This window comes from Falco punctatus, assembly GCF_963210335.1.
Source record: "Falco punctatus genome assembly, chromosome: 3".
Lineage (NCBI taxonomy): Eukaryota > Metazoa > Chordata > Aves > Falconiformes > Falconidae > Falco > Falco punctatus.
Window position 1 is genome coordinate 108,850,064 of NC_137582.1, and position 27,757 is coordinate 108,877,820.

Genomic DNA, 27,757 nt, shown 5'->3' on the forward strand with positions numbered 1-27,757 from the left:
CTTCCCAGAGCAGGGGGATCAGCTCCCTCCCAGCCCACGCTCTCCTCCCCATCCCCAGCGGGCCAGCAGGCACCCCACGGACCCCCTTCCTTCCCAAAGCAGCTTTTCCAGGGCACAGGCAGCTTTCCCAGGTGGAGGTGGAGGTGGCCAGGAAAACTTGGAGTGGGCATGTTTAATCATTACGTTTTAATGCTGCTTAGCACCCAGTTTAGACAAGTTTAAAACATGCCAGCTGGGGAAGTGCCAGCAGCCGCTTTCCAGATGACAACATTGTTCTTTGTCAGGACTAGGTGCTGAGTGGAGCTGGCATAAGGGCTGATTAAATATGGTTAGTTATGGTGGTTTAAATCACCGGGGGTGTAGCTGCACAGTAACTTTCCTTCACAGCCTGCAGCCAGCAGAGAAGCTGTAGGCAGGCAGCACCGCATGGAAGGTCACACACTGCCCGGGGCGATTGCACGCTGTCCACCTCCACTTTGCAAAACACCCTGAAGTCTGCTTATGTACTCACGGAGGGCAGAACTGAAGGAGAACCAGCCTTCCTCCAAAACAAGCTCCCAAGTGCTCTACTGCCTGGGAGATCTACATGGAGCGCTGCTCCAGTTTGGGGCTCCCCAGTGCAAGGAAGATACTGGAGCAGCTCCAGGGGAGGCCACCAGGATGGCTCAGGGCTGGAGCATACGGTGGGTAAGGAGAGGCTGAGGGTTGGATGTGAGCCTGCAGAAGAGAGGGCAAAGGACAGAGCTTACTGCTGCCTTCAGCGACCCAGCGAGAGTAAGGACGATGGAGCCAGACCCTCAGAGGCAAGAGAAGGCTCAAGGTGGGAAATTCCAGCTTGACACACAGAGAATCCACCATGAGGGAGGTCAAGAACTCAGAGAGCTACAGGGATCTACATCCTTGGAGACAGTCAAAGCCTCTCCCAAGAGACTGACATGCTTTCTTGTCATTCTAGCTGCCTATCACCAACAGAGCTTCACTTCCCAAGCTTCTGGATGCCCAGCTTGCCCCCTGCTCAATGGGCCACCCCCTCCTGGCTGCACAGCGGAGGTTACGCACACATGCTGCTGGCCTGAAGGCAAAAAAGAGCCACTTACACCAGGAGAGCAAAGGTCAATAGGAGCAGCTGGGGGGGGACGGGGAAATAAAAATCACTTTTTCACTTCGCTTAAAATTCACAGACTTTGCTACATCCATCAATAGTTGGAAGCAACAGTCCCCTTCTGCAGAGTCCCTTGGTGCTGTCAGCATACGCGCCTCACGGACCATAGAGCCAGCCGATGACTCCAGCTCTGTTTCCCAAGCCCATCTGTCCCTGCCACCTCTGATTCTGTCACAACGCAGCAGGCACACGCTCCCGGCCCTCCACAACATCCAGGCTTCTGCAAGGGCTGAGCTGAAGCCGCTTCACCTGGCAATGAGCGACCACAGCAACACGGTTAGATGGACTCTGGATCGCTGGGTTTGGAGCCTGGGGAGGGAATTGCAAGAAGAAACCACAATTGCCGAAAAGCTGGGGGTCTGCTGAACCCCCCTGCTCCAGAGGAGAGGAGGGAATTACCGAAGTTTCTAAGATGTCCAGCCCTGCGGAGGCAATGCCAGCTTTAAGCCAGGTTGGAGAAAGAGCGTGGGGACAGCAAGGCTGACCATGAGCCACCTCCTAGAAAGGGGCACGGCTGGAGCATTGCTGCCACTGCGTCCCGGCTCACGTATACAGTCTGGCTCTCTGCAGCATCACTTAGGAGTAGCCAGTCTGCTAGCTGAGCACTGCTGATGAAATAAAACACACAAAACATTGCAATCGTAAAGGTTCACAATGGGGAGAGAAGGGTTTTTGTAAACACAACCACCTGAATGCTAGAAATCTGGGAAACAGCAGGAAGAAAGCCATCTGAACAGCCCCCTCCCCACCCTCCCCAGCCCCCAAGCTCTCATGTGTGTATGCGTGAACCTGGCATTTGCAGCACACAACCACGTGCCACTTTCCCCCCATACACACGGGACAGCCAGGACCAGGCAGCGCTGGCTCCTGCAGTGACAGGTAGCTGTGCGTGCCAGGCTGTCGCTGCGTGACCCATCAGCAGGACAGCAGGAAGCAGGAAGAAAGATACAAGCAGAGCAAACAAAACCTCTCTAGAAGAGCTCGTCTTTCCCCTTTTTTGACAGTTGTGGTTTTTTTTTTGAAAACGTGGATGGCTGCGCGGTATCATGCCCTGCTGGCATTTCCACTGTGTTCCTGAATGCCCAGGACCTGATGTGACCATCCAGGGTGCTGCCTGTTCACAGCCTTGTTTGCAGGCCAACCTGTCCCATGGCATCACCCACCCAGGGCACAGTAAGATCTGAACCTGACTCTGCTACAGCTTCTCCCCAGACGTGTTCAACCTTTTTTTCTGCTGACACGCGCCAGGCACTCAGCGGCTGGGCAGAGAGCGCAGACGCCCAAGGAAGGAAGCGACGGCTCTGTAATCAACACATGCATTTTTGACAGAGAGCAGGGAACATGGCGCGGGGCTGTACAATGAAGTACGAGTACAGAAAACTACCAAACCCCCAACTCCTTCCAAAGAGCAGGTCTGACCATCCTGCACGCTGAGAAACAGCAGCAGGGCCATGCCAAGGTCACCACGTGCCAGGGATGTGCACGTAAGGTGAGTTAAAGTAGAGATTTTATACATTATTTTCTAGGAAATCTTTTATAAAGCCTCCTCATTTTGCACAGCTGTAATGACCTCTGCAGTTCATGACTGAATAAATACCCGGGAGCAATTTCGACCTTGGGTGTTCCCTCTACACTCAAGGCATCGATCTGGTAGCGGTGTTTGTGCAGTACCGAGGGTTGCGGGGGATCAACATCAGAAAGAGAAGGCTGAACCCTGGGTCCCTTGGCTCTCATTTTACTGATGACTTTCTCCGAAAGGATTCTCTGATGAGGGAAAAGCAGCAGCAAACAATTATCTGTCTATATCCACCAGGAACAGTGTTGTACGGCAGGACCGGAGAGCCAAGCGTGTGCTGTCGGAAAGCACGGGTGAGACGAAGCGGTTTTCAGCAGCTCACAATCCCCTTTATTTGGCTGGCGTTTGCCTGCATCCATCAAAACGCACCTTCCACACCTGAACAAGCTTTCTTCCACCAGATTTCAGACTTTCATACTCCCAGATTTTCATACGCCCACTGGAAAGCAGAGAGGCCTCGGGAAGGCATCGCAAGCAACCTGAGACGGAAAAACCGTGACGATGCTCAAGCGCAAGGTTGGGAGCACGCTGGCTGGTTTCAGCTGCGTGAAAGCTGAACTCAGTTCCTGCCTCGGTGCATTTAAAAGCAACTCTCAATAAATCAGGGGTCTTCCCCAGCTTCCCAGGCTGCCAGGGCTCTCCCACCACGCTCCAGGGCTTCTTGCCAGCACCAGGCATGTGGCACAAGCGCTGAACAGGTTCCCAGAGATGGCACCAAGGACAGAAAGTACAAATAAAGCACTGGGAATAACAACCAAAATTGCCTCAAAAGAAGTTCTTGTTGCCCCCAGGAAAATGCAATTCGTATTTTTCAGTAAAAATTAATTCTGGCCAAGAAATTACAATGAAGGAGTAAAAATGCATCTTAAAAAGTCACAAACTATCAGCAGTGGCTTTACAGCACAAAACACAAGCAGTTGATAAGAGCAGATAAATTGAGCAGTGGAAAAAACAGAAGATTAACAGCAACAAGACAGAAATCAAGAATCCAAGAGAAATGAGGCCATAGTAAAGATATGTTCCTGCCCCCAAAATATGGCAAAATTGTCTGTTGTGACACAGACACAAAGGCATATGTAACAACGCAGTGTAGGCATAGAGAAGGATTGCTTCATAACCAACACTTGCTTAAAATTTTCCATTCCCCCTGAAAGTAAGAAGCAGATCAGCAACTGGCTCCCAACAGGATTAGATAACTTGTACCCAAGAGCTTTAAGAGTCAAGACAAGGAAAATTTTGTGATGCAAGTGCTGGTGTTTATGGAATCAGCCACCGTGAGACCATTGCAGGGGACCAGCCACGCTGATAACGCTGCAGCATACGATTATCAAGGGTAAGAAATGCTTAGCTCTCTTGGCCAAGATTTTGGCACCACTACCAGGGGTAAAGAGTGGAAGAAATAGCATCAAATAAAGTCCCCTGATATATTTTCTTTGCATTGTGGGGTTTCATTGGTTTACTGGCCACTTTGCAGAGTGGGATCAGAGATGCTCAGTGTGCCAGTGAGGCTGAGCATCCTCTCAGCTCCATTCTGCAAAAAGTGGTCCTTGGCACCACATGCCACATAGAAGAGAAAAAAAAAGCTGAAAAGCAGAGAAGTTACTGCAGAGGATGGGCTGAGTGCAGCAGCCCAGCACGAAGCTGCGGCAACGGATCAGTGAGATCCTCAGGCAGAGGAGGCAGAAAGCGCCCAACACATCGGGTCAGACTTGGACATGATGCGAGATGCTCGGGCAGCATGGTACACCTACCAGTGTCCTGGTCCCTCAGCAGCTGTATAAAAATATAGATAAATCTGGGCTTCTTAATCCACAGACTGCCCAACCACTGAGCTCGTGTGGCTGTGAGGAGTCCCAAAAGTCCTCCTGCAGGGACCTGCGCTGCATGTCCCCAAGGTGACCACTCCTGAAGCTCACAGCATGGCCACGGCTGACACAAGGATTTCCTCAGCCTGCAGAGCAGACAGGGAAAGCAACCACCCTTGCCTAGGTGGAAAGCAGCTGGGTTGTGGGGAGCAGGGGATGGTGGTTGGAGAAGGGTTTTCGTCAAAGCATGAGGCACCTGGAGCCGTTCCAGCCAGGGCTGGGAGCAGGGCAGATGGCAGAGCCCTCACTAATCCAGGCGGACAAGCCAAGCCCAGGACCATGTAGCTCCCTGGGACTCTGCCAAGCACCAACTCCCGCTTTAACATGGCCCCCTGAGAAGGTCCTGTGGGGAGACGTTCGTGTCTGAGAAGATTTGTGCCCTGCCTGGAGCAGAGAGGGGAAAGCAGAGCTGGGCTGGAGCACGGGCTGCACATCCCAGCCCATTCCTGCTGCAGCCCTCACTAATGGGGTGCAAAACCCTAAACTGCCTCCCGCTGACATGTCTGCATCCTTCATCCTAGCACGGCATCTGCCGCAGCGCTGGGATGTTAACAAGGAATTGCCTTTAGGGCTGCATGAGCAAAACTTGAGCTGCCATGCTCCTCGAGGGGAGGTCTGTGTCTTCTCTTGCTCCTTTTGGCTCCATCGCAATCCAGAGACTGGTTTTCCATGGAAAGGCAATGTTGGGCACAAGGGCACGCAGACCAACCATGGTCAGCTTCCAGGGCAGAGCTCTGCTTGGCAGGGCAAGGAGCAACAGACCCTCTGGTGCAAGCAGCAGCTCTGTCGGGACTAAATACAAGCTCCTCACAACATCTCCAGGATGCTAAGGCTCTTGCTGCCTGGTGACTCCTCCTCCTCTCTCTGTGTGGTACCTCTCCCTGCTGCTTTTGTTCCTGTGATTCCATCTGCTCCCATGGGAAACCATTATTAAGTGTCTCCCCAGCTTGTTGTCTGCCCATCCTCTCACACACGGATCTCAGCATCCCTCACACTCATCACGGCAGGCCATGGAGCTTGCTCATCTCCCATGCTGGGGACCAGCACCCTCCTCCTGGCCCAGCTGCCCAGCTCTGGGGGCTCTGCCTCGTCTAGCGCAGGGGATGTCCCCTGTTGGAAGGACCTACCAAGGAGGAAAGACCTCAGTGGCTGCTCTGAACTGGAAGCTCCTGGTACGGAAATGCCTGAAGCCAAATGAAGAGGCACCCAGTAGCAGGAGGGCCATGGGCTCTCCAAACCTGGTGGCCAAGCAAGGACCAGTGCATCCCTGGGTATGGACTATTCCCAAGGAGACCTCACACAATGGAAGAGCATCCCTCGTTATGGACAATTCCCAAGGAGACCTCACACAACAGGAGTGCATCCCTGGTTATGGACAATTCCCAAGGAGACCTCACACAATGGGAGCGCATCCCTGGTTATGGACAATTCCAGGCAATGAGCAATAAACCCGAGCAGGCACAGACATCACGGGTAACCCCACGCTCTCCCCCTGCACCAAAAGAGGGAAGGGATGGCACCTTGCGATGCCATAAAACACGCTTGATGCAGGAAAAGCAGCAGCATGAAAGAGCACGAGGGAAGCGAACGGCGTGACCCGCAGCTTGCCTGCAGTCCCCGTCCAGCCAGCACAGCCAGTCTGGGAGGTGGCAACACGCCAGGGGACCCTTGGGCTGGGGTCCTGCAGCAGCGGTTACGCATCCCTGGGAAAGCACAAGCAGGTGCTGCACAGCAGCCTTGCTTCTCCCCTGTGCTAGGGTGCCCAGCTGGCCACTAATGCCCTCCCAGTCCGCCCCAGTACAGACAGTACCGTGGTACTGGAATCCAGATGCTCACAGGACTGCTCTCTCTGATCTAAAGCTGAAAATTAAATTAAAACCGCGACAGGGACAGTTAATTAAAGCAGATTAGTGCGAGACTAATTAGGGACGCTGACACTGCAACCATCAAGCCCTGCGATGTTAATTAGCTGTTCATTAATGTCAGCTCCCTGTTCAGTACAGCAATATGAACTGCCTATCTCCTGGGCTTCATGCATAGCAGAGCACACAGCACCACTCGGTCGCCTCCTCTGAGGACACACCCAGCCTGCCGTCACCTCCCAGCAGAGCCACCGTCACCACCAGCAGCGAGAGCCTCGCCACCACCACCAGTGAGACCGTCACCACCAACAATAACAACAGCCAGACCTTCAACGCAGCACAAAGGCACAGCCACCACCAACAGCCAGACCTCACCACCACCATCACCAGCCAGACCCTCACCACCACCATCAGTCAGACCCTCACCACCACCAACAGCCAGACCCTCATCACCACCACCAGTGAGATCTTCACCACCACCACCAGTGAGATCTTCACCTCTACTCAGCACAAAGGCACGGCCACCACCAACAGCCAGACCCTCACCACCACCATCACCAGCCAGACCCTCACCACCACCATCAGTCAGACCCTCACCACCACCACCAGTGAGATCTTCACCATCACCACCAGTGAGATCTTCACCTCCACCCAGCACAAAGACACGGCCACCACCAATAGCCAGACCCTCACCACCACCGTCACTAGCCAGATCCTCACCACCGTCACCAGCCAGACCCTCACCACCAGCACCAGTGAGATCTTCACCTCCACCCAGTACAAAGGCACGGCCACCACCAACAGCCAGACCCTCGCCACCACCAAGAGCCAGACAGATGGTGCTCTAGGAAGCACACACGGGGCTGTAGGTAGCACACATGGGTTGTAGGCAGCACACATGGGTTGTAGGCAGCACACACAGGCATCCAGGGAGCACAGAGGGGCTGCAGGGAGCCCACCAGTGGCTCTGGGGCTGGCCCCATTCAGTAGCATAGTGTGAGCTGCAGGTACCGTGCACAGACCCCCACCTTGATCCTTAGACAATGCTCCCCCCTGTTCCCTACAGATGCCTGGCTTCAGCCCAGCCACGGGACCTGCCTGCCCCACACATCCCCCAGTGGGGTCTTGGGGACAGGCGAGTCCTCCTGCATTTGGGGATGGCCACAGCGGTGAGCGCAGAGCTGTCACCCCGAGGAAATGCTTCTGCAAGGGACCAGCTCCCCAGCGCATCGCAGCTGCTAGGCTGAACCAGCCCGAAAAACTATGCCTGCTCCTCAAACACGGCCACATTTCCCACCACACGAGCCTGCACCGACTCCCTCCAGAACCAAGCTGCATTCTCACATCCTGCCCTGGAAAACAAGCAAGGATGCTCCAGCCTTCTCCTTTAAGCTGTATCTTGCCCCAGCTCTGCAAGGGCCTCTTTGTACGATGCATCCATCACCTTTAGCCAGCTCTGGAGAAAAAAACCGTTTCGCGTCTCTGGTGCAAGCTGGTGATGGGGTGGAAGCTAAGTGAGGATGTCCTAATGGGAAGCAATCAGACTCCACTGCTCCTCCTCCCCCAGAGCATATTTAGAGCTTTCAGAAGGAAACAAAACTTGTTTATCTTAACGCTAATCAATTTATAGCAATCAAAATAAAACCCATTAGGAGCCATTCCCCATTTGAATTTCAAAGACGCTTCTGACCCCAGGAGGCTCTGAGCTGATTGATTAGAAATTTCTGACACTAATGTATGTCTTCGAAGGGTCCAGTGTGGCTTTAATTCCTCTCTCCTGAGACACTGATCATATGTTAACATCTGTCAGCCCCTTCCTGCACTTAGGGGAGGGGAAATTCATGAGCATACTGAGTTGCATGGCACAGCTGGGGAGAAGGCAGCATTTGCTGGCTTAAACAGCTTCCAGAAATCCCTTGGGGTAAATCATTTGCATGATCCTTTTCTCCTTGGGCAAAAAAAAAAAGCTGGAGTGCACCAAGAAATAAAAGGCACTGAGGCAGAGCGGAGGCAGCAGGTGGAGGAGTTGGAGCTTAGGGCTGGGATTTGGGCTTTCGCATCCCAACTTTGCCCCCAACTCTTTGTGTCCCTGGGCAAGCCCACTCCCTGCTCCGTGGGGACACAAACAGCAAAGAAAGATTATTTTTATTTGCAGTTGGAGACACGTAGGGAGGAGACTTCATCTGTCAAGACGGAGCATGCTTGGTCCATCAGCGTTTTGTATCATGGTGAAGACTACATCTGCCGCCAGTTGAGGACAGAGTGAAGGCACAGAAACCACCGGTCGTGTCATGGGGTCCTGCACGGCTGGGGGACACGAGCTGCATGTGCAGGTCCAGACGATGCCCTACGAGACATGCTGCCTTGAGGGCATCACCCCTGGTGACCACAGATCCAGTTGCTGGAGCTGGACAACCACGGCTGGGCAAGAAGGTGCATTTTTTGGCAGGAAGGCTGAAATAATTGACCCAGAGATGGAGGGATTCTCCCCATTTGTTGCCACATATTATTTTTTTTTTTTTTGTCCCATGCAAGAAAGCTGAGGGTGGCCAAAGGCGTTTAGGCTGAGCGTATATGCATGGTCACCTGCCACCTGCATGGGGGCAATCGATGAGGGCACAGCACGGGAACAGCGTAATCCCTTGCATGACCTTCCATCTGTACAAAGAGAAGGGGTGGAGAAGGGGTGGGAGGAGAGGGGGTAAAGCTGTCCATGCAAAGGGGATGCAGTGAACCCAGCGGGCAGCGGGCTCCCTGCTGCCTCTGCCTCCCCCCTGCATCATGCCCTCCCCAGTGTGGCGTTCCCTCTGTGGTGTTCCCAAGCGAGATCAACTGCCTCTCACTCTCAGCAGATTAAAGCAATTAATCTAGTTAAGGAAAGCAAAGCAGCCCGGCCGAGCTGCTCTCCCCTGCAGCAGGGTGGTGGGTCACCGGCAGCAAAGCTCTGCACCACTGCCCAGCACCCGGACCTCCCGCTGAGGATGCTGAGCTCCTGCTGCAGCAACCCGGCGTGCAAGGCTGGGGCTTTCACCCCCACAATGGGTGTGCAAGGCGAGCAGGCGTGCGAGGATGCCCCTGGGACCTGGCAGGAGCCTTCGGCCTCTGCCCCCACCTCCTCTGGGAGGCAATCAGCCGGGTTCGCCATGCCAGCCCCAAGCGAAGGCTGCTGAATCTGCAGGACATGGAAAATGGGTCAGCCGGTGTGAAGCTCCCCGGGAGGGAGAGGGATGCAGTGGGAGGGTTTGGTGGGGGTGTCTCAGGATGCTCCGGTGGATGCTGCGGTCTTGTCTCAGGGCGAGGCATTACAGAGCGCACATGCAGAGGATGCCGCGCTGGAGACTTGCCGTCCTTCAGGCCCTTCTGCAACCCAGGTGGCAGGGGAAGGGGAGTCTCCGCCGCTGACACCGGCGAGAGGAACTGCTGCCTGCCAGGCTCATGCATGCAGCCATTGCAAAAGTTTCACACCCCTTTGAACACCTTCCTCCTTCCCTACCAGTACCTCCAGTTGGTGTCCAATGGTGTCCAATGCCCACGATGCTGGCAAGGGACAGGAGGCACGGGAAGGGCTGCTGGCAGCACCTGCACAACCATCCCCTCAGTGGGTGCTGCCTGCAGGGACCAGGGACACTGCTCATCCCTCACAGGCACTGTGGGGGCTTCTCAGCCCCCCTGGGCTGGCTGCTCCCTCCACAGCCTTGCATGGATCTGGGGGCTCTGGGCTGAGGGTCCCCCGCATCATCCAAGTGCCCTTTGATGAACCTGATGGTTGCTCCTCAGCCCAGCAACCAACCATCTTCTTTTACACGCTCCAAAACGTGGAGAAGTCCCTCTTATCTCATTAGCCTGCTCTAGTGGTTAATCATTTAGAACACAGGCCTAATTTTTTTAATTTGTCTAGCTCAGTTTAACCCCACCAGTTCTTGTTATCCCTTTCTTTGCCAGCCTAAAAAGCCCTTTAGAGGTTGGTGCTTCCTCTTGGTAATCATCTCAACTTTCAATATTCTTTTTGAGAAACTACTGAGCTCTTTCAGTCCCTTGTGGAAGGCCATTTCCCATGGCTCTTGGGACCACGTTTGTGTTTCTCTGCAGCACCCTCCAGGTTTCTTTTCCATATCCCTCTTGAACCGTGGACAGCAGGGTGATCTCCTCAGGTGAAGGCATTTTTCTGACCTCAGCCTACAGGACAGTAACATTTCACATTTAACTTCATATGAGATGCGGCTTAGCACAACTTCCCTGAACTCCTCACTTACTGCTCATGGCTTCACAGGTTTTATCAGTAGAGATTTTCAAATCCCTGCTGGATGCAGTTACAGCAGGTCTAGGTCTGGGTGCTGCTGACTCGTGGTGGGGTCTCCTGTCCCCCCATGCTATCCTGAGGAACATATTTGGATCCCAAACTGGCTTCAGCACTGTACCATGTTTCTCTATCCATCTCCAGTGCAGCAGTGGTGCTCAAGTCAAGCTGGCTCCACGGTCCTGGCACATGATTTTTCAAGGCAAGCCAGCAGGGCTGGTGGGAAGGGACCTCTGGGTTCTCCAGGCCAGTCCCCAGCTCATGGAGCCCTAAACCAGGGCAGCTGTGGCTGCATGCCATGAAATCCCTGAGGATGGTGATGCTCACCTTCTCTGGGAAAACGTTTTCAACAAAGCCCATCCTGAGCCTCTCAAGCTGCAGCTCATGGCTGCTGTCCCCTCCTGTACGATCTGGCACCACCGATGGGGGCTTGGCTCCATCCTCTTTGAATTGCCTTGCACAGAGTCGTAGCTGTGCTTAGATCGCTTCTCAGGTTTTTCTTCCTCAGCTTCCCTCCACCTCACTGAAATTTCCTTGTGCGAAGCTCCAGCCAAGGGCTGAACATCCCAGCTAGTCATAGCTGCATCCCTCCACCGCCCTGCACAGCGTGTGATGCTATCCTCCTCTGCCGGCTGCCCAGCCATTGGGAAAGAGCCTCCTGAGAGAAGAGATAAAAGTGCCTCTGCTAGCCTAACAGTGGTTGAAGAAACCACAGAAACCACGCTGAGATCTGGAACAGAGCTTCGACATGTCCAAACAACCACCAGCCAGCCAGAAAATCCCACCGACGCGATGGATTCCTTCGTGGCATCCAGAGTTCAGGCCCACCGAGGGTGCCCAGCCGCTGTGTAACGTGTGAGTACATCCCCGCAAACGCTCGCATCATGCAGATGCTGAGGACATCGATCATATTGGTGCTGGAACAATGAGCCACCCTTAGCACCCACCTGCAGGCTGGAGCAGGGGGTGACAAGTGACAAGGCGTAGCCTCCCGATGCCCCCAAATTAGCTGGGTTTACCGGGGCTAAAGCCACACACAAAGAGTGACAGCGAGATCTCAGGGTGCTGAGTGACAAGGCAATAACGTGGCAAATGAAATTCAGTGGTGACAAAAGGAAACTAATGCACTTGGGGGAAAAGAGCCCTAATTATACAAACACAACGATGGGCACTAAATTAGCTATTAACATGCAGGGAGGAGATCTCAGCAGCACTAGAGATAATTCTCTGAAAACATCAGTTCAAAGCTCATCCATCATCAAAAAAAATGAGAAAATGTAAGGAATTACCAAGAAAGGGACCCAGTGTAAACCAGGAATGTTATTAAGCCACATTTTAAACAGTGTCTGTGACAGTGGTCACCCTTAGACAAGGTCACGAGGTAGATGATAAAAATGATTAGGGATATGGAGCAGCTTCCATATGGAGAGTCAATCAACTCCGGCCCTTCCTTTTGAAAAGAGACCACTCAGGGAGGTATATAAAGCCATCAGGAATACAGGAGACATGAATGGGAATATATTGCTTGCAATTTCTTACAGTGTGGAAGGACATTTTATTTTTTAACGTAGTGCATAATTAAATCGCATAACTTACTGCCGCAAGACACCGTGGGCACTGAAAATACAAACAGCACGCCAGAAGACAGGAGGAATCATCACCCCATCCACCTCTTATTTCTCCTACTGTCTGGCCAGGACAGACCTTTGCAAACCAATAAACACCCAGATGCTTCTGGAAAGGTGATTTTTTTTTCCCCGTCACACACGCAGTCACGCTCAACACATGGGAAACTCTCTCTCAGACACCTCTTGGATGTGCTTCTGGGTCTGCCTGGACCAACCGGTCAGCACCCATGGGACCTCCAGCTACCAAGAGCTGCAGCCAACAGCTTCCCAGAGGACGTAACCTGGAGGATGTCCATTTCTAGAGCACACTCCAGCCTCAAATATGTACCTTCTGGTGAGCCAAGTCAACAGCACCAGCACCTGGAACAGAAACTGGAAGGGCTGGCAAACCTTGTTCCACCAAGCTGTCTGTGCTCAGAGCTCCCCAGCTGATGGGCTAAGGACAGTCACCTCCTCCCATGAAAGCAGCAGGACACCCAGCATGATGTCACACTAAAGACGGTGGACTGTGTCCCCAGAGCCCCAGCATCCCATGATATTGGACTAAGGACCACAGACTGTGACCCCAGAGCCCCAGCATCCCATGATGTTGCACTAAGAACTGTGGACAGTGTCACCAGAAGCCCAGCATCCTGCAGACACGAACACTGCAGCTACAAGGCCTCCAAAGCCCTGGTCTTTGCCCTTGCAACGGGTGTCCGACCCTGCCCATCCACTGCCCACACTAAATCCCCAGCATGGTGCCTGCACCTGCATTTAAACCAGTTCCAGGAGGTTGCTCCAACTCTTCTGCCGGCCTCCAGGAGCCTTCTGTGGAATAAGAAACCACCCCAAAACAGATCAAAGATGTCCAGAGAGAGGCTGTTTAAGGGGAAAAAGCTTCTGGGCTTCCCATTTGAGGGCTACGTTTCCCTTCATGCTCAGCCCAGTGATTAGTGCTCGCCAGGGAATCGGAGCTGCAAAATGAATTTGAGAAGACACAGCAGTGTCAGGCTGTTTGTAGCTAAAAAAAAAAAAGGATCTTGGCTCCCCTGAGCCTGAAGGCTGAGCACTTACCAGGCAGATTTAACAACTCAAAGCTTCCAAGGCAGGCGGTGGCCTGCCTGTTAGGCTCTCCCACCCCGGCTCCTCCCGGAGGAAACCATTAGGCACCTGAAAACGGAGAAGCCATGGCCTTGGCCTCAGCATCTGGGGTTGGACACGGCGCTGCAGAACAAGGCTGGATCCGTACAAGAGCCAGGGCTACGAGACAGTTTCACGCACCGCCGCTGTGCTGGGGCTCATATTTTTGGAAACAGCATCCCAGAGGGCTGCAGTGGATGCTGCTTGTTCTCGCGCCAGCCCTGACTGTTTTGGAAAGTTTGGTTAAGCTCCATTTGGCTGCCTCTGAGTTATTCAAGTACAGAAAGGGGGGTTATTGGTTACAGGAGGTTTCAGATATTTTTTTTCTGAGCACAGTTTGGTCGAGAAAGCCCAGATTTGGCCTGCCTGGTGCAGCTCCTGCAGCGAAGCGAAGCAGCATCTTTACACGAGCATGCAAAGTCACGGCTAACTCAGCAGAGGGTTATTGAAAAGGACGTATCCAGAGCTCACATCCCAGGTCTGCTCAGCCCTGTCTCTGCAGCCAGGGCCAAGAGCCACCTTCTCTGCAGCCCCAACGCCTCCATTACCATTCACCCCGCTTCGTTTCTCTTCACGCCCCCAGCGAAAGCCACTCTCCCCGCACCGAGTGCTGCTCGGCTTTGCCACGCAGAAGGTTTTGCAGGAAAAGCTGGACACGAGCAGGCAGGGCTGCTCCAGGCTGCCCTGCAGAGTTAGTGCTGCACTTCAAAACCCCCCAGGAGCCTGGGACGCCCCCTCCTCCTTGTCAGCTGCTCGCTAGCCATAATGCTGATAATAAAGAAACCTCTGTGCGTCTCCAGGGAAGCGGGACTCGGAGTGGGGCACAAAGACTCCCGCAGCTGTGTGTTTGCAAACAACCCAGCTGAGCTGTGAAGAGGGGCTGAAAGCAGTAATTGTCTTTAATTAAAGGAGGTTGGAGGCATCTCAAGCTTTGACAAAAGACATTTCCAGTCTGCTAGCAGCTCCAGCACTCATCACTGCTGCAGCCGCAACCCGGCCCGCAGGTTCGAAGGTGGCATATGACAGCGGGGACCCGGGCATGTCAGCCCAAGGGTAGGGATGCAGCAGTGCCAGGGCAATGCCACACACCCACAGGGCACGCGAGAGGCACACGCCTGCACTCCAAGGAGTATCCTGCAAGTCAACTCACAGCAGGATAAAATATCTGGGACCCCCTACAAGCCTCACACTTTGCACCAATTCTGATCCAGATGTGCCTGTGGCGGGATCCAGCAGCCGCCTGAGGGTCCCACCCTCCTGCCTGACCTGGCTGCACGTGTCTCTATGCAGGGGTGTCACCTCCACCTTGGCTGGTGTCTCATCCCTGTCCCGATCTGCCCCCGTCACCCTCCCACAGTGGTACCCGCACGGCGGGATGCTCCCCCGGGCACTGCAGTGCACACAGGCAGAGGCTACAGACCAAATGCCAACAGCGCTATTGCGCAGTTCCCCCCAGGCTAATTAATTAATTCTGCTCGTTAGTGAGCTACCTGGGCTGGCATGGAGCTCTGTCATGATGCTGCATCCTTGCAAGCGCATGTTGGACTAGGCAGCCCTTGCCACAGCAGGAGTACACGCCGTGCCAGACACCCGTAGGTATGGATGCTGCCCTCCCCCCCCAAGCCCTCTGCCAGGGCTGCCCTTGCTCCCAGCCGTGCTCTGAGCTTCGGGGAGGTGGCAAGTGAGCTCAGGGCACCGAAATGCCCTCCTTCCCTCCTCTCTGCGCTTCAGGGATGCAGCCTCCCAGGGAGGGCATATTGCCCACCATACGCTGCTTCCTCCCTCCCACCTGCATTTGCTTTTGGCCTTCCAGCACAGCGTGCAGGAAATCACAGCTCTGGTTGCCATGGAAACCCCATCCCAGGGTACGTGTCCCCCCAGACATATGCAACACGACTGGGCTGGTGCAGCAGCAGTGGTCCCATGCATCCTGCTACCCCGTCCCCAGCTTGGCAACCTCCTCCTGGTTCCCACCGAAGCCTCTGTGACCCCTCCTCACGGTAGCCCTGGTGTCAGGCAACCCAGCCGGGAGCCAGGACTTCTGCTGCCAGAGAAATGCATCGCACCAGCCCTCTCTTCTTTAGGCAGGACAGCGCAGCAAAACTGCACTTGGGTCCACCCCGACCCCCCTGCTCAGCTTTGCACTGACGGCTTTGCCACCCGAAAACCAGCCCTGGCACACGGCAAATCTCTGTGCCACAGCTCCTGCAAAGGCAGAGAGAGCCAAACGCTCACCAAATCATTAAAGCTGTCGAGCGTTCACAGGCTGCATGTGAAGCGCACGTGCATCGGGCTCAAGATGTCCTGGAGGAACCACCGTGCGTGTCGGGCAGGTCCCCGTGCGCATATTTTTGCCTGGGAAATCCTGGAAAGAGCAGCTGTGCTCTAATTCAAGAGAAAGAAAAACAAACTGGGATCGCTTCCATCTGAGCCAGACAGCAAAAAAACTTTCCAGAAGAAAAAAAAAAAAAAAAAAAGAAAAAGAGACCAGTTCTAATTATAGGGTATCCTGAAGATACACACACTTAGATTTGTCACTCTATTTGCAAATTAACCGTACTCATGGTGGTGATGCAAGGAAGCAGTGGGCATGATAAAAGTGCCTCTTCTGGCTTCCTAATCCTCTTTAGAAAGCAGAACACCCAGTGTCAGCAGTACCCAAGGGCAAACTGGTGCACCCTGCCATTTCCAGCGCCGCAGACCTTTTACAGGTCCTAAGGCTAGGATGTGCACGGCTGCAGCTGGAAGGCTGAGCTGGAGAAAGCCTGGAGACTTATTTTTCCTCCAACAGCTCCCTCATACCTCATTCTCCAGTTGGTGCCACCAGGTCCACTCCTAGGGTATAAATTGAGAGTAAAATACCAGCATTATTGCTTGGATCAATGTCCAAGCTGACGTAGGTGACGGTAACGGCATAACCACTGTACTTGTGAAGGTGACTGAAAATTACAGTGCGAGCATCGCTCGCCGTACCACGCACCGGGAAGCGTGCTGTGGGCTGTAAGTACCGCCACAACGGCGAACAGAGGCAATTTTTAATCCATCACTGGGGTGCACAGCAGGGAAAGGTGAACGAGAAGCTTCTCCGGGTGTGAGTCATTCCCTGAACGCTTCTCCTAATCCCGTTTTCCCCGCTTTTACTCTCGGTTTTATTAACGATAGCTGCACGTATACACCAAAAGGCTCAGAATTAATTTTGCTCGCCGTGTGACCTGCAGCAGTAGTGTTTCCACTGTGGTAAACCCTCCTAAGCTTCATGCCTTCAGCTACGGGAATCCTCTGGGTGATGGTTGGCATGAGAGAGCAGCTCCAGCATCTGCTGCCTGGGCAGCCCCAGGCATCATCTCCTGCTCCTCCTCCTCCCTCAGCACAGCTCCCTGCAAGCCAAAGATGGTGCTGTAGGACCCCGAGCCATCCAGGTGGGGATGAATGGGGAGGTTATCTGCCAAAATAATGCTCTTGATCATGCTGACAGCAATATGCGCGCCTAGAGAGTTGTCACCAGCACACAAGACAGGAGGGATAAGGAAAAAGGGAAGGGAGGGAAAGGGGCAGAGGAAGGCTCGTGGAAAGAAGTTGGTTTCCACTGAAATGCCTCAAAAGAGAGACCAGCACCTTAGAAATCCCCAGTTAAGGATCTGATGCCCAGCAATGTCCCACATCTTGCCCGCCCCTGGATGCTCAACACACGTGGGCGCTTCGGACCGCTGGACGGGGGGCACCAGCCCACATCCCCTGGCTCTGCACACCCTGGGAGGGTGTAGACCCCGCGCTCGGGAACAGCCTTCCCAAAGGGCAGGGAGCAAGGTGGACCAGCGTGATGGAAACCACCCGCTGGTGTCTGAGAGCCCCTGACGCTGCGCAGACCCTTCCCGCATCTCCGCAGAAAGCCTCCTGGAGAGCCGATGCCGTAAAAAGGCAGATATCGTGCATTTAATGGAGTGTGCTGTTTGCTGTTTGACAAATATTATCTTTTACTACAGACGCTTCAAAAGTCGCTACGATCTTTTCAAAAGCCATCCAGGCTGGGAGAAATGCCATTTGGAGCAAAGCATCCCCGTTACTCTACTTTATGGGCTCCACTTCAGGCTGCACTTTAATTCTGACTAATCTTGATGGTTTGGGCATTTTGATGGTTCAAACTGAATAAAGCCTTTATCACATGTCCATTTATTGTTCACTCTGCTCCTGTCTCCTGTCACAGCTGCAGGTGTAACAACCTGGTACTCCTGGGATCATAATGTTTTGAAAGGAAATTGCTAGCTTTGGTTTCAGACTTAAAAATTGTCTTCTTGAACACAGGGTCTCCATGAGCTCTGAATGTGACAATACTCCAAAAGTGCAAAAAGACTTTCCAAAGTAGGAGCTCGGCGTTGAAAACTGTCAGCAACCAAATACGGAACAACCAGTTATTCCCTCAAAACCTATTTTGAATCTGCCCCATTAGTCATAGGAGTTATTTTTAGCCATCTCCCACCAAACCTCCGGACTTCTGATGGTACCCTCACCTCGTGGTTCAGGTGTGCCCATCACCTCCCCAGGTGCCGCCGCAGCATCACTGCGGTACCCACAGCCCACGCTTGGGATGCACTTCAGCACAGAATTGTAAACTCAAGCATCGAGAGCCCCGTTGGCCAACTGAAACCACAAAACGGATTTTTCCAAGGGTGTCTAGTTTCTGACACAAGGAGCAAAGCCAGTATCCCCAGTTTATCTCCAAGGACTCCAGGAAGGTGCTAGCACCTTGGCAAGCATCATTTCAACCTGCTGAAGGGAAGAAGAACTCCCTCTGTCTTTGAAGCTCTTGCTTCAGCACTCTGGAAAGGCTTCACAGGAGGCACCTACCTGCAGAACACATTGTGTTCACACAGGTCCCTCCTTTCAGGTGCCATTCAAAGAAAAGGATGCAGGAGGAGCAAGGCACTGAGTTGGTAGCTCCGGGTCTCAGTAGGACTTTCCAAGATCCAGTGAATTACAGTTTCCTGCTCACACTACACCTTGTTGCTCGTTTTCCAGCCTGTAAGACCTGCCAATCTGCAAATTACTAGTTTCTCATGTTCTATAACCAGTTTCCCCACTTCTTGGGCAGATGCTGGACTCCCGCAAAGGCACCTGAGTTAGGTGGGCACGGGGCTGCCACTCACTCGGAGGAGGATGTGTGCTGAAGCTTGCTGGCAGGGAGGCAGTCAAAGATGCTGGTTCAGAGCCTATTTGGCTTGTAAATGTATTTCCAGCACGGCCACAGCCCACCCAGCCTTCAACCAGCTGCTGCCCACACCCCACCATCTGCTGGGCTGTGCCCCTTCTTTCCTGTCCCTCTCTTTTTTTTTTTTTTTTTTTTTTTTAATTTTAATTTCTGCCCGGTTTTGCTCCGCATCCTTCGTGCACCTCCTTCCTTTACAATGTTTAAGTTCTAACACCCACCCACGCGAGGACGGGGTATCACGGCTCGGTGTCGCTGAACTTAAGGTCTCCTCCAAAATGTGAAAATTGCGTATTTTGCTTGGCCAAACCTAATTTAATGTTGTTTGAAGTCTGGTCTGTGTAAACACAGCCATTGTGTGAGCTATGAATACTTTGATTCCATCTCTTAACCTTTATGGGGACTTTTATGTATACTTTCAAGTGATATACTATGTTTCTAAGGCATATGGGGAACAATAAAGAGTTTCCCTGGAGCTAATTAAGCTAATCATGGCTTCTAGATTAAATTTGCTGTAAGATTTTTACCTTGTATTGCTAAACTAAAACAATTGTGCTCTTACAAAGTGATCATCTGACATCCGAATAACTTTAAATCAGTGCAGAATGTCTGAGGGCATTTCTCAGTATCTCTCAGCTTTGGCCCGACTCGCAGAAAAATTCCAAATGAAAAAGAAATCCTCAAAAGTAGCATTTTCTCCGATTTTCCTCAGGTTTCACACGATGAAGAACATTCTCCTCTTGCCCCATAACGATGCAGCACTGATGAATTCAGGGGAAAACCCTCCTTGCCCTCCAGATCTCCGAGCACTTTGATTCAAAGGAAAAGCGAACAGTAAAAACCACATTCCCTTCATTTTATGGCAATAATGAGTTAAAATCCTGGAAGCCCGGGCCTGGATCGCAGCTATTCATTCCAGTTCCTATTAATGTTTACCACTTTTCTCAGAATTGAAAAAAAAAAATAGGGGGGAGGGGGAGGCTTATGAAGGAGAGTGAGGAAAAGCAGGAATAAACGCTGCTCTCCCCCGGTGTTGGCACGGGATGCTGCTGGTCCCCGCTCACACGGGCGTAGCAAGACCAGGAATGTGGTATTTGATCCAAAATGCTGTTGTAAAAATAAGTCAGGGGGAGATTTTCTTATCAGGACAGGTGTGAGCTCCAGGAAAGCACCCGCGTTACAACGGGGCTCGGCCCCTGCAGCCAGGACATCACCCCGTGGTGGAGACCCTCTGGGTCTGCTCTCACCCAGCTCCTCGCTGATCCCAGCACAACAGAATGCCTGGGGAGTAAGGATGGGGGGAATGACCTGTCCCAACGCAGGAAGGGGAGCAGAGACCTCCCCCACAGCCCTGGGGGGTTAGATCTTGAGCAGAGAGAAGAAAGGGTTCGTGCAAAAGGACTGGGAAGCACCGACTAGGGCAGATAGCAGCAATGCAAAAGGAAATCCCAGGGATGGCCACCGTTCCCATCAGTGAATTCCCAGTGGGTTTTGCTGGACCTGAGATCTCCATCCCTCCCTCCAACCCAAGGGACTCGTGGCCTGCCCATGCTACGGAAGGAGAACATGCTGTTCCCCTCTGCGCTCCTAGTGGGCTGCTCTGGGGGGATCTCCTGCATCCTGCGGGGGTCTCTCCTACACCTTCACAACAGGGCTGGGAGGGCTCTGCAATGCTCCTGCTGTTCAAAAATCACACTCCTCTTCTGGCAGACTTCATCTCCTCCCTTTCTCTACAGACAAAAGACTTCTGTGGAAGGTCTCAGACCCATCCCTTGTCTCGAAAGAAAACGAGGAAGCAGTTCTCATTTCCTTTGCCTGCTTTTGGCCACCAAGGTCTACTCCCTCAGAAGCAGCATTTCTCCTTCTGAGGAGACTCGTCCATCTCCTTCCTTCATGTCCTGCCCCACTCCTGGACCACCTGTGACCCTCCTGGTGAAGTCAGCATCTCGTAGGGCTTGGGACCACCAGGAAATAAATGCTTCAAGTCTCCTGTCCGATGCCCCCCGGCTCTGCTTGGCTCCCCCAGTCCTGCTCCCAGCTCCAGAAGCCCAAACACTAGCCAGCCACGTGCAGAGGACAAGCTGGCATCTCCTCCGACTCCTGGGTGCACCAAGCAGTTGCAATCCCCACCACAGCCCTCACTGGATTCACGACATGGAGAGATCAGCAAAAAAAGCGGGAGGGAGAAGAATTAAAGCAATGGAAAGACAGACGCCGTATTCTTGCTTCCCAGGCAGAGAGGGAGCAGAAGGAGAAGCCCAGAACGCAGTATCCACCATGACATCGAGCCACGGCCGGCTGGGAGCATTCAAATTGTCAACAATCCTGTAGAAAAGGCAGACAAATTCCTGTTTTGTACTTGGGAAGAAGCCAGGTGATGTAATCATCTTATAGGATGATGGTGAAATACTTTCCATTCCAGCAGTAACTCAAGATGTTAAATAGCAGCTACTAAAGTTAAACATTGTTAAATCAGTATGTCAGGAGAGCATCTACCTAAGAGTTTTAAAGAGATGGCTGATGAACCAGCGGACAGTTAACGTTCATTTTCCACACGCCATGAAGTAGTAGGATGTTTCAGAGATGTAGGAAAAAGCCATTTGTTAAATGAGGCAGCCTTGGCTATTTTAGGACTGCCACTGCAACGTCAGTACCAGTCAAATAAGGATGTGCCAGCTACGGGATTCGGTCAGCAAAGGATTAAAGGCAGGCAGTAACAGCAGTGCCAACCTACGTACATTTATGGAAAACAGATTAAGGCAAATTAGCCTTGCATGTTTTTTTGATGCAATTACAAGATTGGCTGGAGAGGTAACAGCGTTAATGCAATGCACCCAAACTTCTGCAGAGCATTTCCCTTGGTAACACATGATATTTTGATTCTGAAATTAGAGGGTCCACTGACACTGTAGGACATATTCAATGCATTAAAACTTGGCAAGCTGATACTGCTACGGTCTGAGATCTAAGCAGGGAATGCGCAGAAAGCAGGTCTGTTTCTACTAGAGCCAACAAATTTGGTTCGTGCCTCTGGGCTATTTAACATTTTTATCAATGACCCAGGAGAAAGCGCAAAGCATTCCCAATAAAGTTAGCTGATGACATGGAAGTTGTAGTGTGGTAAATACTGAAGATGATGGGTTCCTGACACACAGCAATCCGGATGCCTCGGTGAGCGGGGCACAAGCAAGGAATGTGCATTTCAGTACAAATACATGTCAAATCACACCTCCAGGGACAAGGATGTGGGCCACAGCAGCTGTCTGCTCCCAGTCCCACTGGGAAGAACAAGGACCTTTCAAAAGCACCCAGAGAAACATCATTGCCCAAATGGGTAAAGCAAAGGGGGGATGTAGGAAGAGGGAAATTGGAGCAGCCACTCGGCCGATCGCTGTGAGCATCCTGGATGTGGATGCTGGATCTGCCAATGGAAAGGCTAAAGCAGCACCAAGGGACGGGAAGAGCTAAAAAAAAAAAAAAGCCAAAAACCTTACCAGAGGACCAGGGGGCCAAGGATTACTCTTAAACAGGCACACGGAAAGCAGAGGTGTGTTCACCAAGGTCCGAATGCCAGGGGTAAGAAGGCAGGAGTGACCGCTGGAAGCATTTAACGGGCAATTCTCCATCTCTGGAAACATTTACATCACTATTGGCTGCATCTGCTCCAGCTCAACCAGGAATGCTTCCTGTAAGAGCTTAATTACCCCTAGGGCCTTACAATTTATTGGCTGGGTCCAGCATTATCAGTGGAGGCTCAGACCCAAAACAGGCATGGAGCCATAAACAGCCTCTTATCTTCAAAACATCACGTACTTAGGACATACCCTTCTCCAGCACATCAGAAAGCTGCATGCCCCTCCGAGCCCTTAGCAGATACTTGTCCCCCTCCAAAACCCAAGCACAGCTGGGACAGACCCCCACTGCTCCCCACACCTCTGTGGTGAAGGAACAGCTCGGGGTTCTTCACACACACGTAGGTGCGCATCACTGCTTCTGCGCCCACATCCCCATCACACGGTGGAGCTGCTTGGACTTCAAAGTAACATGCAAGTACAGGCACAGAAGCCCACCACGAAGCCCACCTGTAGGACACACATCTGCAAGGGCACAGCCCTACCAAAACCTACCAGCCAGCCCCATACAGGGACACCCCGGGTACCAGCCCACTAGAGCAATAACCCTAGAGGCCACCCTTCCCCTTTCAGAGCTGGACTTGGGCAGAATCAGTGATGGAGCTGACCTGGGAGTATCCAGCCGGGTCACTGGTGGAGCTGGACTGTGGTGTAAGTGGGGCTGGACAGGACCAGTACCAGGCTGGGTGCCAGAGCTGGGTCAGGACCCTCACATCCTCTCTCCTGGCTCTGCACCCCAGGGATGGAACAGAATGAAGGCAGGGCAGGCTCCAAAGGGGAGCACTGCTGAGCCCTCAGGCTCCCCACAGGCTCCCTCGAGCTGGAGAAAACAGGTGGCAGCCTGGATCTTCTACAGACCACCTAGGTGACCAGGTTTCTCCTCTTCCCAGCATGTCACTAGCTTCTCCCCTCCCCAGAAACGCTTGTGACCCCAAAGGATGACGCTACATGACAGCAAGAGCATCACCACCAGCCTCTGCAGGGCAAAAGCATCCCACATTACCAGGGCCAAACAAGGACGCCCCCCGGTCATCGCCACAGGAGCACCACCAAGAAGCTGCCCGCCCAAGATGGAGCAGAGCTGGACGCAGGATTCAACAGCCAGGACCAGCAGCCAGCATCTGCCATCCCTGAGCAGGCAGAGACCCTTGCAGGCAGCGTTCGTCAACTGTCCAGTGCGAAAAGAGCGAGCAGGCAGCACAATAGCTCTGCCTCTGCTCTTGCAGAGGGGAGCCAATGAATACGGGAGGTAGAGAAATGCGCTTAATATGCTGCATGGGAGGGATGGGCGGGGGAGAAGGGGGGAGGCGGCAGACAAAGAACAGGGAGATGGAGAAGAAGAAAAAAAAAAAAAAAAAGATGCAGGCAGGGAGCAGGAGAAGGTGAAGCGGGGAGGATGGGCCTGGGCGTATTTGGCTGGGGGGGAGGCGCGTGCGGGGAGCCCCTCGCCAGCGCGGAAAGGAGCTGGGAAGCCAGCGGAGGAGTGGAGCAGAGCGGGCAGGCAGCCCCTCACAGGGCCCTGCGGGATTGGCGAGCAAGGCCCAGCAAAATGAAAATCTCTTAACCACACAGAATTGTTAACTGCCCCCAAATCCTTTTGTGTTGGGGCTGCAAGCTTAGAAGAGCTTAAGCTGTTAGATGCATGAACTTCCTCCATAAATATCCCTTGTGTACACTGCCGTGAGCAGCCTTGCGCCGTATTAGCCAGATGAGAAGTCCAGCGGAGAAAATGAGCAACTCCTTCCAGCGCCTTGCAGCTGCACAGGGGAGTTGGCCATCGCTTGGGATGCCCTTTTCCACCAGGACCCCTCGGCGGGGCAGGACCAGCGAGCCGCGTCCCCCACGCTCCCCGCCACGTCCTGTTTGGGTGACCGAGCTGTGCGAGAGCTCCTTCGCCCCCAGCGCCAGCTCGGATTTGCTTTTGTTTTGCTTCTGGAAAGGGGCCCAGATTCCCTCCCACCCCGCGAAACAGCAGAAAACCTGCCGGCCACATGTACGAGCCAGCCCCCCGAACCAGGCGGCTTGTGCGCTGCCCCTGGGGGGACGGGGGGCAAGGACACCATGGGGGTGGGCACGGCCGCAGGGCTGCATCCCGCAGGTCCTTCCCGAGATGAGCTGGGGAGGGGAGCCCTGTCCCTGCCCGACTGAGCCGGGGTGAGCAGCCCCCTCCCCAGACCTCTGTGGGGCTCACTGGGGGGGGCTGGGAGAGGATGGGGGTGCTAGGGCTGTCCGGCCAGCTGCGTGGCTGCCTCCCCTCCCAGTCCCTGCTCTTCTTCTGCTGGGGAAAATGGAAGGTGTGACCCAGTCTGGCGTGACACCGGGGTCCCGTCCAGCCCCAGGGTCCTGTCCAGCCCCAGTCACACAGCCCCACGCAGGGAGGGGAAGGGAGGGGAAGGGAGGGGAAGGGAGGGGAAGGGAGGGGAAGGGAGGGGAAGGGAGGGGAAGGGAGGGGAAGGGAGGGGAAGGGAGGGGAAGGGAGGGGAAGGGAGGGGAAGGGAGGGGAAGGGAGCCCTGGAGTCAGCTGCCCCACGGAGACGGTGGGCTGCCGGCCACCGTGTGATTAATGACGGCGGGGAGTGCGGGGCCAGGCGCACGCCAGCACCGGCTGGAGAAACAGATGCTGAGGTACGGACCTCCCAAAATCCTGCTGCTGTGCAGACAAAGAGGAGACCTGGCCTCTCCCTCCTGCTCGCTCCCTCCACCTTGGCCCCCTGCTTCTGCCCACTCCGCCTCTTCCCCGGATCCTGCAGGGACAGGGTCCTGCACCAGGCACCCCAGGAGCCCTGAGGTACGCAAAGGGACCATCCCTTGGCTGGGCTGGCAGCAGGACCAGGGAGCCCCAAGAAACTGTAGCTGCATCAGAGCAAAGCGCTGTGCAGGGCTGGGTCTGCTCAGGGGAAAAAAAAAAAAAAAAACAAACTCTGAGACAGAAAAGCTGACATGAATCATTTTGGCCTTCTGGTGTTGCTACGAATGCTTCACTTGGGTGTCATAAAACACCCATCTTCCCTTCGAGGCTGGGATTAGCCAGGCCCCCTTTCCACCCTGCGCTGCAGCAGTACTGCTGTGCTGCCCCCCTCCCCAGCACCGTCCTTGCCACAGCTGGAGGACACTTGGTCACCCCAAGCTCGGTGGCCAGAGACATTGGGTGCCCTAGGGAGGAGCAGCTCAAAGCACGGATATGACACGACACCTGCAGCACATCAGGATCTGTAGTTTGTCGCGAGCAGCCCAGCCAAGAGCAGGAGACATGGTTCCCTCTCCAAGGGGACCATCCAACCTGCAGACCCAACTAAGCATGGCCAGATACTGTCCAACCCGCTCTCCGGTGTGCCCGTCTCCCCACTACCAGCACCTTGCTGGGTGCTGCCCAGCCACCCCTTCCTACAGCAAGAACCGAGGAGACAAAGCTCTCACTCTGCAGTGCCCACCCATGTATCTATAATTGATCTCAGGAAAACCCCAGCTTTGCTCGGAGTGCACTGATGCTATCGAAATTGTCATGGGAGTTTGATGTTCATCCAAGACAGGGAGGGAGAGGAGTCCATTTGCTAAACGCTATAGTTTGCTCTATGCATTGTACAGCCACAGGTGCCCAATAAACATGCAAGTCTCGGATCCCCACCTCTCTCCCAATACCCCCAGCAGCTCCTTTCTCAACCTCCCCGAGCCCACACGTGACTGGGAGGGGCACGGAGATGGGTTTGGGCACAGTGCTTCCAGGGAGAGCAGTGCGGAGCCTCTCACTTGCCGGGGACCATGCTGGCTCCATGGTGCTCAGCTCATGGAGCAGGAACTCCTGGAGTCTGCTTTGAACATCTGCAAGGGCAGGACAACATCTGCAGGGGCAGGAGACCTCCAGCTACTGCAGGAGCTTGGAGGTTTCCAGGCTGGAGAGGTGAGCCTGGTCCCAAACAGCTCATGACCATCCCGCACCTCAGCAGGAAAACGCTGCAGACAACTTGCTCCTTCCCACCACATCACCCTTGGGTGCCCTCACTGCCATTCCTCTCATCCCAGAAGCATTTCAGCCCACGTCAAGGCACAGGGCACAAACCAAAGTGAGAACGGCCATAGTGCTTTGGGAGGTGACTGCAGATGGGTGGCACGCACCACGGCTACACGCATGTGGGTCCCTCCAAGACCTGGAGAACAAGGAGGGCACCAGCCCCTGGCCAGCACCCTGGGGACTGGTGGCTCTGAGGACCCAGAGGTAACGCAGAGGCTCTGCAATGGCTGGATGAGCCTGGGGCAGGAACTGAGGAGCTGGGCACGGAGTCAGCATCCCCACACATGCTCCTCTCCCACGTCCCCACGTGCTTCTCTCCCAGCCTTGCTCAAGGAGGTCACTCCCAGGCAGCTCACGCAGCACCCAGCTGCAAACCCTGACTGCCGCCACCAGCACAGCCCGTCGGCAGCGAGGCGAGCGCGCTGAGCGAGACCGAAGGCAAGCGGTTACCTCTGCAGACGGTTCCGTTTTCCACCGACTCGTAGCCTGCCCGGCACATGCAGCGGCCGATGGGCACCAGCCACTCGCCGTCCCCGTTGCAGTACAGCTTGATGGGCACGTCTACCTCCTCTGCGTTGGTGATGCACGTCCCCCGGGCTGCCACCAGAGAGGTGCTCTCTGCTCCTGAGAGGGTTTCTTGAAAGACGGCCCCATTCTGGATCACACGGGGACACTTGCGGTAGAAGACGCGGACGGCGATTAAGGACATGCAGCCTCCATAGTCCTGGAAGGCCAGGTAGAAACCATTCTTGGAGACAGGTCCAAAACTGCGCACCTCGGTGTTAATCTTCATCACCCGTCCACCTAGGTCCACCTGCGAGAAGCTCTCGTCGGCAGCGATCGTGTCCACCTTCATCCAAGGATTCTCCATCCAATTAGGAAAAGTCTTGGTGGCCGAGTCAAAGTCTGACTCAAAATAATAGAGGTTAAAAGTCTCCTTACAGGAGCCTGGGACATTAGGGATGCTGCTGCAGTCCCGGACAGAAAATTTCATCTCCACGTGGATACGGTGTGCTCCTCGCCTCCGGATATACTTGGTCCGGAGCCAGTTGTTTTGGCTGGATTCAAAGACGTTGCACACCTGGTAGGTGCGGATCGTGTTCATGTTCTCATCATACCCGCTCACCTCTTCCCACTGCGGACAGGACACACAAAGTCAAGGGGCTGCACTGAACTGATGCTTCCCACCCACCTCACCTCTCCCAACCCCCCCACGTGCCAAGCAGGCAGGTTCTGCCTGCACCAGCTGCCCCACACCGCGTCCACCCTATCACCCAGGCAGCCCCAGAAGCCCAGCACCCCGTACCTACGAGCCTCCATCCTGCTCTGGCAGGATTTGACCCATGCTGCACACCGGGCAGGCTCCGCACCGCGGGGACAAGGTGACCCAAGCCCTCAGCA

General features: G+C 54.0%; 1 protein-coding gene across 4 annotated transcripts in view; it reads right to left on the reverse strand.

Moving 5' to 3' along the window:
* The window catches only part of EPHB2 (EPH receptor B2), a 145,078-nt gene that overhangs the window by 56,572 nt on the left and 60,749 nt on the right, over positions 1–27,757 (reverse strand). For all 4 annotated transcript variants that reach the window (XM_080379604.1, XM_080379602.1, XM_080379603.1 and 1 more), the window contains exon 3: positions 26,807–27,491. In XM_080379604.1, coding sequence (XP_080235730.1) covers positions 26,807–27,491 — 685 coding nt within the window. The remainder of the gene's footprint in view (positions 1–26,806; positions 27,492–27,757) is intronic.